The 15500-nt window shown below is 49.8% G+C and overlaps 1 protein-coding gene across 1 annotated transcript in view; it reads left to right on the forward strand.

Moving 5' to 3' along the window:
• The window catches only part of ZBTB7C (zinc finger and BTB domain containing 7C), a 46806-nt gene extending 35236 nt beyond the window's left edge, over window positions 1-11570 (forward strand). Inside the window, exons 2-3 of the mRNA XM_042804910.1 lie at window positions 1419-2615; window positions 7882-11570. Of these exons, the coding sequence (XP_042660844.1) occupies window positions 1435-2615; window positions 7882-8518 (1818 nt within the window). The 5' untranslated portion in view covers window positions 1419-1434 and the 3' untranslated portion in view covers window positions 8519-11570. The remainder of the gene's footprint in view (window positions 1-1418; window positions 2616-7881) is intronic.
• The last annotated feature ends 3930 nt before the right edge of the window (window positions 11571-15500 follow it).

Here is a 15500-nt window from a genome sequence, read left to right on the forward strand (position 1 = left end):
TCCCAGGAGGGAGGCGGAGGTGTCACGGGGTGGGGCTGGGAACCTTCCAGAGATGCAGATGGTGGGATTGGGAACCTGCCTGATGGTCTCAACCTTGCAAAAGGGGCCGGAGTGGGGCTGCAGTTTTACTTAACGTGTACTCTGGGAGTTTAACCACTTGGCTGCGAACTGAGTGTCTTACCTGCAGCGGGGCCGCAAGCTGGGGCTTGCAGAGGTGACACTGCAGGAACACATGCTGTGTGTCCTGGGGGTTTTGAAAGGGTTAGTGTATTCAAAGTTATTCTGGTTGACGTGTTCTGTGTGTGATGGGATTAATGTATTTGTCGCCTGCTGGAGGAAGTCACTCTCCTTTCCTGGGATTTCTCATGTGGAAGGGCTGCTGGAGCCATGTGAAAGAGGAAACATCTTACAGAGTAAAAAAAAGGCAAAAAAATCAGGTTTTCCTTTCGGGTGTGGGCTTTTTGCTTCTGAATTTGCCTTTGAAGCTGGAGCTGTTCTAGCAGGGGAAGGTGCCTGCCAGAGACACGGGGCATTTGGTACCACGCTAACAAGTCGAAACAGGGTTGGGAATGGAGCAAGCTCAGCTCATGGGTGAAGATAGCAGACAGCCATCTGCCTCTGGCCAGGCCCTTGCTCCCTGGTTGTCTCTCTCTGAGCATTTAGGTACACTGTGACACAACTCCATGCTTGCCTCCCCCATTCCCAGCTACCTTCAGGAAGACATCCCTATGCAGGTTGTCCACATGCTGAGGCAACACAGGATAGCTTCCAGGCCTGAAGTGCCAGGAGGACGCAGACCTGGAGACCTGGTGCCCCATAAAGACAGCTCTCCTGCTGCAGCAAACAGCCGTGACCAGCAGTCCCTCCTATTTGGGACGTCCAGTTGTACCAGTCCCAAACAACAATTGAGTAGATGAGATGGGCACTCCCTGGCTTGTCTTGTTTAAGCGGTGTAGGTGCCGGCTCTTGGCAGTTGTGAAGCAATACAGCAGCATCATTTCCCCACATAGCTCCTGGCAGGGCAAATCCAACATGTGCCTGGAAAGATGTTGGCTCTGGGAGGATGTGGAAGAAATGTGATGGGGAGGGAATCGTTGCACAAGGTTCCTGGAGGAGGGATGTGGAGGAGAAGAGGGAGCTTATGGTGGTTATGATAAGGTGAATAGGGTGGGAACTGAGGAGAGATGGATGGAGACACGAGACAAAAGTGATGTGGATGGAAACAGAGGTTAAATCACAGAGGACCTGGATGGAGTTAAAGGTGACATGGAGATGCCCTGGGGCAGCGCAAGCAGGAGGTGATTACAGAGGTCCAAGCTGCGTAGGGGAGAGGAGGACACTGAGAGAAGGCAGGGTCATTTTGTTGTTACTGATTGGGACCCCCCTGCTAATTCCCTACTCTCTGTGTTTTGTCCTAGGGCACTAAATGAGAATATGGCCAATGGCATTGAAGATCTTATCGGGATCCCATTCCCGAACCACAGCAGTGAAGTCTTATGTGGTTTGAATGAGCAGCGGCATGATGGTCTCCTCTGCGATGTCATCCTCATTGTAGAGGACCAGGAGTACCGGACCCATCGGTCCGTCCTTGCTGCCTGCAGCAAGTACTTCAAAAAACTCTTCACTACTGGCACTTTAACAGACCAGCCCTATGTTTACGAGATTGACTTTGTCAAGCCTGAAGCACTTTCTGCCATCCTCGAGTTTGCCTACACCTCAACCCTCACCATCACCACCTCAAATGTCAAGCACATCCTCAGCGCTGCCAAGATGCTGGAGATCCAGTGCATTATCAATGTATGCCTTGAAATCATGGAGCCCGACAGAGAGGCAGAAGAGGAAGATGACAAAGAGGATGAAGATGATGATGAAGATGAAGATGAAGATGAGGAGGAAGAGGAGGAGGAGGAAGAAGTGGAAGATTTTGTCAATCAGGAGAACCTAACCGACGTCCAAGAAGTAAGCTGTCACCAAAGCCCTTCTAAGTCTGATCTTACCGAAGAAGCATATACAGAAACACCTAAAGACTTTCCAAATCACTACCCAGCCAATAATTCCTCTGGACACTTGGGCGTGATACGAGATTTCTCCATTGAATCCTTGCTGAGGGAGAACTTGTACCCTAAAGGAAACATCCCAGAAAGGAGGCCAGCTCTCTCTCCTTTCACTCCTAGCTTCTTCCCCCATCTGTGGAACAGCGATTTTAGCTCCTTCTCCCAGCTCGAGGAGCCCCAAGTAGACAACGGCCCCTTGGATCTGGTGATCAAAAAGAGGAAGATCAAGGAAGAGGAGGAGAAAGAAGACCTGCCTCCGCCTCCTTTCCCTAATGACTTCTTCAAGGACATGTTTACCAACACCCCAGCAGCTCCCTTAGGGCATATTAAGGCAGAGGCTGACTATAGTGCTTATCTCAATTTCCTAAGCGCTACCCAGTTTGGAGGAGTTTTTCCCCCGTGGCCCCTGGAGGAAGAGAGGAAGATAAAGCCCAAGGCGTCCCAGCAATGTCCCATCTGTAACAAAGTCATCATGGGAGCCGGCAAGCTGCCCAGGCACATGAGAACCCACACGGGAGAGAAGCCCTATATGTGCAATATCTGTGAAGTCCGCTTTACCAGGTGTGCGCTGGTTATCTCTGCTGTGCGTGGCCGTGTGCAGGGAGGGTGGTGGTGGTGGTTGGAGGGGCCACGTCATGACCCATGGCTGATTTTTCTAAGCTATACATCTCTTTTTCCCCAAAAAAAGTAGCAAAGATAGCAGGGCATGATCTCTGTCCCTTCGGGAAAAAAGGGAGGAAGGGAGGGTAGAGGAAGAAAACGAACCTACTGATTTTGGTGGGTTGTGGGTCACATCCACAACTCACTGGATCCATCCCCTCACTGGACAAAAGCTTAAATAAGTAACAGGATATTTTCATCCCCACCATAGTTCACCACAGCTGGACCAGAGGGAGCTGGAAAACAGATGGTCAAACAGCCAAGGAGGCTTCGTCTCTAATGTGCTGAGAGATGCGTTGAGTTGGGAAGGCCATTTAGCTGCGGGATGTAATTAGCTTGGGTTTTCACATTTTGGCATCAGTGTAGACCACAACCAAGTTGCACATGTTTAAACATGACAGTGTTTGGGCTTTCTGAGGCTGGAGAGGTCCTAATTATTATATGTAATTAGTGAGGTGGGTCTCAATCTCTTCTCTGAAGTAACAAGTGATAGGATGACAGGAAGTGGCCTCAAGTTGCGCCAGGGAAGGTTTAGATTGGATTTTAGGAAAAATTTCTTCACTGAAAGTGTTGTCAAGCATTGGAACAGGCTGCCCAGGGAAGGGATTGAGTCAGCAGCCCTGGAGGTATTGAAAACACATGTAGATGTAGCACTTAGGGACATGGTTTAGTGGTGGACTTGGAAGTGTCAGGTTAACAGTTGGAGCTGATGATCGTAAGGGTCTTTTCCAACCTAAATGATTCTGTGATTAATCACCCTGAATGCTGGCCACCCAAAAGCCTGGCACCTCAACTCCCTCCATGGTCAGTGGAAGGAGATCAGCACCCTCGGAGAGGTAGATGAGGGAAGGGGATGAGCAAAGGTGTCATCCCTGGACACAAAGACAACCTGCACGTCTTAGCTAAGGCAACTAACTTCTAGGTCTCTCACACGGGATACTCCAAGGCAGGCATGACTGGCCATGTCCACCCCTCGTACCGATTCCCAGCCTTTGCACCTCTCTTCGCCCTAGCAGACTCCTTGATGGTAATAAATCTGATGCTAGAGCTTGCAACCCTTCTCTGAAAAGCTGGGCAAATTTAATTGGTGAGCAGAGGCAAATAGATTCCTGGACCTGCTCTTGCTGGGTATAATTAATATCTAATGAGTGCAATCTTTACCATAATAATAAACCTTTCTGACAAGAGCATGGTATTTCAGCTCCTAGCTGCGTGTGAGAGAGAGAGCTCTATTAGGCTGGGGCGAGCAAACCAGAGGAAAATAATATGCACAGTAGGCAAAGGCGAGCTCCTGACAATGGCCGGACACCTGGGGTGCTCCTGCATTCAGCCTGTCTTTTCTTCTTCTGTCCCTGTGATAATATTCGAGTGGAAGTTATGCAGATGATGAGGATTTGACCTGAAAATAAATTTCCATGCCCCCCTCCATTAACACAACAGACGCTGTATTATAATGCGGGGAGCATCATGCCTCGGGCAGGCGAATGCACCGTGAGCTGGCTCACCCTGGTATTTGCAGGAGAAAGGCCACTGCCTGGTGCTCATTCCTGCCTGCAGGAATTTGGATCTGGCTCCTGCTGGTGCTGCATCCCCAGGTTGGCACTGGGTCGTCACCTCTGGACAGGCGGGATCTGCTGGGAGGGGCAGGATGGGTTCAGCCTCGTGAGTGTGGGACCACATCCTGCGGTCCCCACTGCTCTCCTGGGTGTGATGCTGCGGGTGCTAATTGCTGATGAGGAAATAGCTTGGCTTGACCCATCACCGACACCTTCCCCATAAAGGGAATAATAGAGCTGAGCCCTCCCAGAGGGCTCCCAAAGTCCTTTACAAGCAAGGGCAGCATCGTTGGCTTCAGCTGGGGAAACTGAGGCAGGGAGAGATGTTGACACTGACTCACAGTCACTGCAAAGGTTAGTAGGAGGGTTCAGGTGGGAATGCAGGTATCCTGACCCCTAATCAAGACGGGTTAAATCAGCATCTTGGAGCGTAAAAGCTCCACGCAGAGATGGTCTAGCGTGGCCCGTTACTAACCTAGGGTTAAACGTGACAGCTTCTACATGCCCCCATGTGCTCAACAGCTTCTAAATACAAAGCACAGAGGTAGGAGGGCTTTAACCCGGGGAAATAATCACAAAGAAAATTGGGAATAACCCAACGGTGGTGTCTCCCATCATCATTCATGAAAACAAAGCTGTTCATCTGAGTCACCCCACACAGAGCTGAAGAGTGGAGGGTTTTTTTTTTCTTCTTTAACACCCTGAGCAAAGTTGAAATTTCGAAACACTGGTTTATTTTTAAATATCTTTGGGAGTGTTTAAATAGCACATAGCTGTTTGTTGTTGTTTGGGGTTTTTTTTAGCCCTTTTCAGCATTTCTCTAATGTGAGAGCTCTCCTTTAGAGGAAAGTGTATTTAGGTAAAGTGGAGTGATTGAGATGTAGAAACAGATTTCTGCTGGGATTTCCTGAACTCTGCCACTTGTTTTACGTGTTTTGCTCTCGGAGGGAATCCAAGGCTTCCCAAAAGTGTTGGACTTACACCCACGGCCGTGAGCGATGCCTTCGCCGGGGAGATGTGAGCCCAGACAGTCCCCTTTGGGGTCCCCTGCGAATGAAGGTGCAGGGAAGCAGAGGTTCCCAAATGGGATTTATGAAGGAATCAGTCCTTGGCATTATTTCTGTGCTCGAGGAACTGTGGAAGTGCAAATTTACTGGGGGAAACAGAGAAAATATATTTTCCTGGGGGAAGGGGTGTGATCTCCCGTGAACCTCCCCATCAGATCCCTTCCCCTTCACATCAGTGGGCTCCCACGTCCCACAGCAAGGACCCCACATGCATGTGGATGTGCCACTCCCAACTCCCAGGGACATCTGATCACAGGAAGCAGGACTTCATTTAATAGCTCATTAATTTTTTCCTTAAACAAAGGCTGCTCAGCTTCTAGTCTGCCGTTTTACCCTGCTAAAAACACTGGAGAAAACTGCAAATATTTCAGCTTTTCCACCAAGACAACCCCGGAGTGCTCAAGGAGAAACTGTTCCAGCCAGAAAGGTTAACATTATTTGTTCCTATTATTTGTGTTGTGACAGCTCGCAGAGCCCTAATCGCTCTCCTAATGCAATTGCATTAAGGTTATTCACACACACGGAGCGCGGTTCTCCTTCGGGGAGCCTGCGAGCCGAGCTCCCAGCTCGCACAGCCCGTGTTTCCCATGCCGCATCCCCCCCCGGGCGCTTCCCCACAGCCCCAGCATCTCGCCGCCGCCCAGCCTCTGAGCTTCTCCAGGTAGAGCCATAAAACCTCTCTTCCATCCCATGGAGATGCTGCCGGGGCAGGGAGGATTGAGTTTCTCCCCGTCTGCTGCCAGAGATGGGTAATAGCCTGAAAAAAGCTTTGCCTGTATTTACATTATACACCCTGGCACGCTGCATGTTTATTAGGAAAAGTGATCCTGCTAGGTTAAACATTACATATATAGGTTTAAATTATATTATAGGTGGGGCTGGTAGCTCTGCTTTTTATTAACATTCCCCGACACTTCACATTATGAGCCCCTGCATTCATCTGCTTACCACTTCGCTGCACATTATCCGTTTGGGATGAAATTTTCCATGCTGCTTTGTCTGCTGCTGAGAACCGATTTCAGCCCTTTCAGGGGAAATGTGCCCTTGTTAAAATCTTGGGATAACAGTGTCTTTGAAAATTTTGGAGTGAGAGGTTGGGATCTAGCCCTGGGCTTGACATGGGGACCAAGAGATGTGGGTTTTTTCTGTCTCCCTAAAAACCTACATGAGTTGTAAACCTCATGCAAGCTCGTTACAACCTCTGTACAGTCAGGGAGCATCTCCACCGCCTGCGCTGCTACTGCAGATGCAGGACCAGGCTGGGACCAATTTCCTAAAGGCAATAAAGCATCATCTGGTGAAGAAGATCCTGCTAGGGATACTTCTCTGCATCCTTGATCCCGAGGGACTGGTTTGCAGGGATGCCCACCCCAGGGCTGCACTCCTTGTGGCATGGCAAGATGCGCAGGGGCAGGGTGGCAAAAATTAGTGCAAAGACATCACCTTGCAAGTTTTGAGGGCTTGACCTGCCAGCATAAATTGTGTGGGTTTTGTTTTGTTTTGTTGTTTTGTTTTGTTTTGTTTTGTTTTGCATGCTCACATATTTTATATATAATAGTGACATGACTCCGTATACTCTACATATTCTTAGCCACATTACTAACATCTTGGGGGGATCATACTGAAAGCATTTCAGAAAACAATATGAATTCTCCCACTGTGCTGCTTACTTATTTGAACTCCACCGGTGCAACCTAGGCAGCGCGCTTGGCTCAGTTCAGCTACAGTCAGCTTCACTTTTTAGAATCATAAGCCCTAGCTGTGATTTTTGTAGACTACAGAAGGAAACACCTATTTATTGAGAAAAAAAAAAATAGTGATGAGACTGCCAGCTTGGGAAAATATTCTTGCTTTTTGATGTTTCCCTTAAATATATATATATTTGTAAATAAGTGCCATTGGGTTGAGTCTTATGCTGGCCCATGGCTGTATTTAAAAACCTTCTCCAAAATGCATGTGAGGCTGGATGTGTGCTGGCCTTGGGGACCATGGCAGGGAAGGATAAGGGTACAGAGCGCCCAGGAGCTGCCTGCACCTCTGCCAGCCTCACCCTGTGAGATGCTCTGTCTTCAAACAAAAGCTCCTGAGACACCCAGTGGTCAGTGCAAGGATAAAAGGAAAGGAAAATCAGCTCCAAGGGGTACCTCATCTAAAAGCAGTACTTGCCCCACATCGCCAGGCTCTCAAAACTCAACTTACTTCCTTATTCGCAGGCAGAAATATAGCTGTGCTGATTTAGATAGTCGATATGGTTTGGGGGTTTGTTTCAGAGGGGGTTTTTCCCTCCAATGTTTTGAACTCTCTGGGATGGGGTGCAAACTCCTGATGTGGAGGTCCGGGTCTGTGCGATGTTTAGGTGCCGTCACTCTGGGAAGGAGGAAGTGGATGCAAACACCAGCTTGCGAGAGCACCCATACGTTGGGGGGAAACCTGGGGATGAGCTCCTCACCTTCCCATCGCTTCTCCCTCTCCTGATCCAAGGAGCAATCCCAACCGCATCCCTTCCAGCCCGCACCGCCTGACCAAGAGCCTTTCCTTTTGCAGGCAGGACAAGCTCAAAATCCACATGCGGAAGCACACGGGGGAGCGTCCGTACCTGTGCATCCACTGCAACGCCAAATTCGTGCACAACTACGACCTGAAGAACCACATGCGCATCCACACGGGCATCCGGCCCTACCAGTGCGAGTTCTGCTACAAGAGCTTCACCCGCTCCGACCACCTCCATCGCCACATCAAACGCCAGAGCTGCCGGATCGCGCGGCCCCGGCGAGGGCGCAAGCCGGCGGCGTGGAGAGCGGCCGGCTTGCTCTTCGCTCCCGGCGGCCCGCCGGTGGAGAAGAGCTTCGTGATGCCGCCGACGTTGGAGGAGATGAGCAGCCACCTCAGCGGCGCGGCCATGTGCCTTCCCGGCCCCAGCCCCAAGCACTTTTTGAGCGGGGCCAAGACCCCCTTCAGCCTGCAGGAGCTGGAGAGCCAGTTCGAAGAAACCCAGATGAAGCTCTTCAGGCGAGCCCAGCTGGACATGGAGAGGAACGCGGGCATCTTCGCCTTCGCCCTGGGCCATAACGAAAACCTCGCTGCCCAACCCTTCTTCCCCCTCCCCGATCCTTGGAGCACGGGCTTCAGCGGCTTGGCGGGGCTCGGCCACGTGGCTCCCATCTCGGAGACGAGCAACTAACCCGTGTCTGGTCCCACCATGGGTCGGCTCCCTTCCCAGCAGGGCACCCGGCTCCCTCAGGGTCCCTGCCTGTCCTTTTGCATCATCTGGCTCCCAAGAATCCCTTTGTCCCCTCGCCACCGTGGCCTGCCGTGGGGTGAGCGGGTGGGTGGGCGAGCGGGTGCCGCGCCCCATGGCCACCGGCACTTTAGGCTCTGCAATGCGCTTGGCTGTGGGGCTGTGGGGCACTCGCTGCCCCATCCAGCCGCCCACCACTCGTGGCTCAGTCTGGGAAGGCCAGGCCAGGACTGCTGCTCTCCTCAACGCTCCCGAAAATGTCAATTGCCTTAGTCCAGGGCATGGCCATCACCACGAGATGGCTCTTCTGGGGGAGATGTTCCCCATTTTCCACCCATGGGGCCCGCTGGACACCGACAAACTGTCCAGATTTGGTTTTGATACATTACATTCCTTGGCCCTTGTGGTCAAAAGGACTTTTGTTTTGTTTTAAAGTGATTCCCATGTCTGGCAACAAAATTTATTCTGCAAGGGATGAAGAGGAGGGTCAAGCAGCCACATTGGGAAGGGGAGGATCCCAGCTGTTGCCTTTCGCAGCAGTGTATCAGATTTGCAGGACTGGTGAAAGCCCTGCTGTGAAGGACAAGTTGGGACCCTAAAAAGATCCAAAAAACCAGACATAGAAAATTACCCAGGAGCAAAGCTGAGTGGAAAGGGGGTTTTTTACTTTGGTTCTTCGGCCATTTCAAAATTTCAGAAGGAGAACCAAAGCCTATTTTGAGTATTTTAACTTCAGTTGCTTGAAAAGGTGAAGGAAACTTTTTGGTAGGATCAGAAAGGTTTTGATTATGAACTTTTATTAAACCTTTGCTTTGCAAAAGCAAACTATATGGGGATTTTGAAATGAAAAATTCGTTTCAAACCAAAGAGTCAGAATTCACCGCTGCTGACTATTCTGAAATGTATGGGGGTTTGTCCTTAATTCCCCCTACTTCCTGTATATATTTTGATGAGAAAAATCTACAAAACACTTGAGTGTTCCCGAATCTGCAATGTCTATGGTAAAAAAATCAGGTGTGCAAATATCCCTGCTGCTTGTCTCAAGGGATCTTTGTGGAAAAGAAGTCCACTAAAGATGTCTTGCAGATGAGATTGTCTACTTGCAAGCAAGTAGATACACTATTTCTTCACCATTTGTTGGTTCAAAAGATGAGGCAGTAACATACGATGGGGTGCTCCAAGCTGAGGGTTGCCCATGGTGGCCAACGGGTCTGGGGTCCTCCCCAGCATCGCTGCAGACCCTGGCTTGGTCACCCCTATCTAATATTTCTTTAGAGGCCCCAAAATTGGCAGGTTGGCTGGAATCACCCCATTGGCCTCCTTTGGCCCCTAAAAACATGAGCTACTCTTGAAGATAAAGGCTTTCGATGGCCACCTGCCTCCCAACAGCTCCTCCTAGCTGTGGTGGGACACCAGTTTCACCACTGGCTGAGATGACTTGCGGTGGGTTCTCTGAGAAGCTGGTTTTTCATGAAACCAGCACGTGAAAATGTAAATGTTACAAATTAGGGCTTTTTCTTTCTCTTTTTACTGTTACCTTTCAACATCATCAGAATCAAAGGGAATGAGAGGACTGTGGGTTCATATAATTTTTTGGTTTGCCCATCAATGAGTGGTACCGCTCTGAAGCGGTGACTGGATGAGGGTCTCCCCCACCAGAGTATGGTGGGGCACAGGGGGTCCAGGATGGCATGTCCCCCATGAGGGCATGAAGGACTTCTGCTCTGAGACCATCTGTAGCAGAACGACCCCCAGAATGGCCCAAATCTCTCTTCCTCCTTCAAAAAGAAATTCACAAAGACTCCACGTGCAACAAGTCAATGGAGGGGATCAAAAAAAAAAAAAAAGAAAACTTCTTTAAAGTGCATCAAACATTTTTTTTTTTTTAAATCCATATCAACTTCTTACACAAGTGACATTTTGCAGATGACTGGTTACTTCAGGTGTTTTTTTTGTCTACGATTTGGAGTCATTGTAAAGTATCCAAAGATGCTGAGTACTGTATAATCTATAAGGACTTGAAGCAAGGTGGTTTTTCTGTCTTGATTTGTTTGTTGGGTTGGTTGGGGGTTTTTTTCCTATTTGTCTAGGTGGGAAAAACCTTTGCAATTTTTCTATTTATAACTATTTTTATGTGATTGCTTTATGTACAAAACAATGGAAAAAAAAATCAAAACAAAAAAGGAGAGAGAAACACACACACACACAAATTTGCCTTAGTTACTCACAGGACAATCACCCTTAACTTTCATTGATGCTAGAAAGTGAATGGAAAAAAAGAGTCTAGAGCCTTTTATGTATTTATTAAATTGTATTAATTGATGCTTTTAAATTATTAGCAGGACTTGGTTCTCTTGCCCTGGCCACGCCGAGAAGGCTAAGCCGCTGCAGATGCTGAGCTGCCTTCCTGCTCGGGCCAGCGTGGCCATCCTCATGGCCTCAAGTCTACAGATTTTTGCCGGACACACAAACTCATTGCTTTCCAAAGGCACCTTTTGGAAAGCCAAAATAATCACATGTTAATTAAGCATCTAGCTGGTATGGGCTCCAACCTGAGGGGGCTGTTGGCATTGCGATGCTGATGCTGATTAATGAGTTAAGGTTGATTTTCCTGTGTTGCACTGGGTTGGGTTGGATGGAGCCAGGTGCTGATGGCGATCATGTTTTGGGGTGGGGAGGGAGGACTAGAGAAAACCCTATTTCTTCCCATTTTGATGTTGTGTGGTGGCTCCAGGCCACAGGTATCCACGTGGGAGCCCAGCTAAGTGTGGAGGTGCCTTCCCGGGGCTCGGATCCCCTTCCCCAGCCAGGACAGGCGTGATGAGCACCAAGCCTCGGGCGGGGGGGACGCAGGGCTCGTTCCCAGCTCACGGCGTGGTGGCTTCTTGTTCATCTTCTCACCATGGCTCCTAGGGCCTGGCTGCAGCACTGGGCTGCAGCCAGAGCAGGGGGGGCAGCAGGGCCGGGGGGGGTTTCTCCCCCTCTGCTCCGCTCTGGGGAGCCCCCCCTGCAGTGCTGGGGCCAGCTCGGGGGCCCCCAACAGCAGAAGGACCCGGAGCTGCTCGAGCGGGGCCAGAGGAGGCCACGGAGATGCTGGGGGGGCTGGAGCAGCTCCCCTGGGGGGCCGGGCTGAGAGAGTTGGGGGGGTTCAGCCTGGAGAAGAGAAGGCTCCGGGGAGCCCTTCGAGCGGCCTCCCAGGGCTTAAAGGGGGGGCAGGAGAGGTGGGGGGGGGACTCTGGGTCAGGGGGAGGGGAGAGGATGTGGGGTGACAGTTTTACACTGAAAGAAATGAGATATAAATTAGATTTAAAGCAGCAATTCCTCCCTGTTTGGGGGTGAGGCGCTGGCCCAGGGTGCCCAGAGCAGCTGTGGGTGCCCCCTCCCTGGAAGGGTTCAAGGCCAGGTTGGACGGGGCTGGGAGCCCCCTGGGCTGGGGGAAGGGGGCCCTGCCCGGGGCAGGGGGGCGGAATTGGATGGGCTTTAAGGTCTCTTCCAACCCAAACCATTCTGTGTTTCTGTGAACACAGCTGGCACAATTGTGAGCCCTGTAATTTGTGTTGCTGCTATGGAGATGCAGAATTTCTTTGTTATTTGTGAAAGAGGTGCAAAATCCTGGAAAATAGGTCCCAGGTATAAATGGCAGGACTCATCTTACGCTCTTCAGCCATTGGGAAGTAATGTAACAGATACCCAGTGCACATTGAGACACCTGCGTGTTGACACTTTAATTTTGGGTGTCCTAACCTGCAAAGTGATTTCCACCCTTCCTCTGAAGCCATCCTGGCTCTGGAGGGAGGCAGGTACTGCTGGAGGGTGATTCACCCCACCTACGCTGGGCCTCCCAAGGGTGGGATGAATCACCTTCGACGGCACCTGCCTATCTACTACCTACCAGCATGGTTTGGAAAAAACTAGCTTGGACTAAACTGCTTTCCTTTCCCATAGCTACAGTGTGATAAGGTTAACCATGGGGAGGGATGTTCCCGTCACCGCAGCTCCCTCCTCTCCGCTCAGGTGATGGGGCAGTTCCTGGCAAAAACTTTTCCAGGAGAATGGGATGCTGGCTCATCCCAGTGGCCATTCCCAGCTTGGTTGGCTTTACTTCTTCCCAGTCTGTTTTGACTGGGAATGCAATGGGAAATAAGGGTCGAAGTCCATCCTCCCAAGCCAGGGGACCAGGGACTTGGGCTCATTGGTCGGTACGCCCCACTGCAACCCCAGTGAAACACCCCAAGCTCTCACAGACACCAGTTATTTTCCTTCCCTCATGCTCTCATGAAGCACTCCACAGCATCAGGTGCTCGGGCAGGGGTGTGGACCTGTGGGCACAGTCCTAAAATGTGGTTTGAGAAACTGGAAATATCAATCCCCTCCCAAGGCAGGTGGTCAGTCATTGAGCATCTCGTCTGTGCTGAGAGCCTGCGGGACCATGGCAGGGTCATCACATAAACAGTGTGTTTCTGAGCAGAAATAATACAAAATGAAAATTAAGTGAATTACGTTTCAGCGATTTAAATACTTTTTTTTTTTCTTTAACTTTCTTGGCTTTTAACCCCATTTTATGCTCATATTCTGGTTTGCTTATAATGCCAAAGGGGGAAAAAAAAAAAATTTGCAAGGGGAGAGTGAAAAATCTGAAAATTGCTCGGAGGAGCTGTGTGCTAATCAGACACATGGGAATCAGAGAAAGAAAGCAGCTTCAGTAAACGCTTGTTAGCAGCAACATATGGCTACGCTCTTGCTCCTGAACAGCTGCTGTTATCTGCTCGATCATCCAGACCACGGTGGGGGAAACGATGCCGGGGTGATGCTGCACACACAGCATTTGCTTGTACCAGGTGATGCTGCAAAAGGAGCATCTCCTGTGTAGGAGTGGCACGGAGCTGGATGGCCAACTCCTTGCCCTTGGCTCAAAACCTTTTAGCGAGCGGTGCAAGAGCCTCTCGCTCCAGTTGTGCAGTAGAAATTAAATTAAAAAAAAAAAAAATAAATAAAAAGGAAAGAAAGAACCTGAACTTTGGGAAGCAAGAGGCTTTTCCATTTGTCAGTCACCTGCAGAAAAAAGGAAAAAAAAAAAAAAAAAAGTGAATAATGTCTTAAAATACCCCCTAAAATGCTTTAGACCCTAATGTGTGGGCTTCGGCAGGAGTCCCAGTGACACCAGTGGGGCTGCAAATGCTGCCCCATCTCTGCTCCGCTCCTGCCCTGCCCCCAGCCCAGAGGGACCTGCTGTGCCCCCCATCCTGGGCATTTTCACACTCATTTTGGAGGGGATTAGTGCTTTATTTACAGTCTGGGTGCCCTGAAGCTGGAAGATTTTGTTGTTGTAGAGGAAAGTTTGAGAGTAAATGAAGCAAGACGCCAACCATCTCATTTTAAGAAAATGTGCTTTGCAGCAGGTCACCCTTGGTTGGGGTTTTAGGGTCTGCCATCGCCTTTCAGCACCCCTGACAGCCTGCACCTCCTAGTCTGCATGTGACTTTCTTTCCAAGACAACAAAAAAAGGGAAGAAATGAGAAAAAACGCCCTTCTTGTAGAAGATACATCTACTCTCCCCATGTAGCCTGATCCAACGCAGCCCCATCCCACCTCCCAGCCTCACCTCCAGGATCCTTGCCACCCCCACGGCATGAGAGAAAATACCTGTGGCTTGGAAATGCCTTTTTTTTTTTCCTTGTTTTCCTGTGTTGAACCATTGTTTTACATGACTTGCACTAATTGCTGTAGGGCAGGATACTGTTAGGTTTCTTTGTTTCGGTCTCTTGTTTGGTTGTGACTCCTCTTGGCTAAGAAAATGGCAGTCCTAAACACGTACCTGCTGCACATTTTACAACCCTGGAGAAAATAAACTATTACCTGAAGCAGTGAGTGGCTCGTGTATCCTTAATGCTGCTGTGGGGCTGGGGGCTGGAGAAGTTACAGCATCAAATGATGGAGAGCTGGGTGATGGACCACCTCGTGGTGGACCTCCCGGGCCCTTCTTGTGGCATCTGGGCTGTCATCACAAGGGTGCTTGGGCTGAGGAGCAATGCCTGGCGAGGTCTGATACCACAGCATGAAATCTGTCTGCAGAAAAAAAAAAAAAAAAAAAAAAAAAAAAACAACAACAGCAACAAACAAAAAAACAAACATACAAACAAACAAAACCAACAACAACAAAAAAGAACAATTCGGGGCTTTTCTCCTCGTTTCTTGTCATCTGCTTTCCGCAGCTCCTTGGCATGCTCAAACTTGCACTGCCCTCGTGTGGTGGCCCGGTGACAGCTCTGCCACCGGAATGATGCTGGGGACACTGGTGGTCCGGTACCCGCTTCCCGAGGTGTTTGGGGGGTCTTGGTTGCACCCTCCATCACCTCCCATCGTCCCCAGCCACATCTACCTGCCAGGCAGAGGGAATGCAAAGCTCAGCCACATCAAGGTGGAGTTTAACGGTTGGACTCGAGGATCCTAAGGGTCTTTTCCAACCTAAATGATTCTATGATTCTAAGAGTTTTCTGCACCCCGATTAGCCACAACCAAATAATTGGGTGATAATAAACCTGTGAGGACAGGGACATCCCACCCACAACTGTCAGCGATTTCATGGGGACCGTAATTTTGAGAAAGTTATTCCCTGCAGCCCAAGGGTGAGCCAGGACTAGACCCTCTGATGCCCAACATGGTCCCAGCGGATATTGCCCTCTTCTCCTCAAGGTACCAGTATATATAGTAATACTGCCCAGCTCAGGCGAGTGGAGGGGCCAAATATAAATCTTATGCAGTTGTATAAAGCTCATTTCCTTAGGAATTGAGGCTAAAAAACACAAATGCAAGTACCAAGCAAGAAGCCAAACAGCCGTGCCAAGATACAGTCCCCCTTTATAATTGGGAAGTTTTATTTTATTTTTTTTCTTCCTGCGGTGAAGGCACCAACTGAGATGTCACA

The sequence above is a fragment of the Tyto alba genome, unplaced genomic scaffold (assembly GCF_018691265.1).
Source record: "Tyto alba isolate M040663 unplaced genomic scaffold, T.alba_DEE_v4.0 Super-Scaffold_42, whole genome shotgun sequence".
NCBI lineage: Eukaryota > Metazoa > Chordata > Aves > Strigiformes > Tytonidae > Tyto > Tyto alba.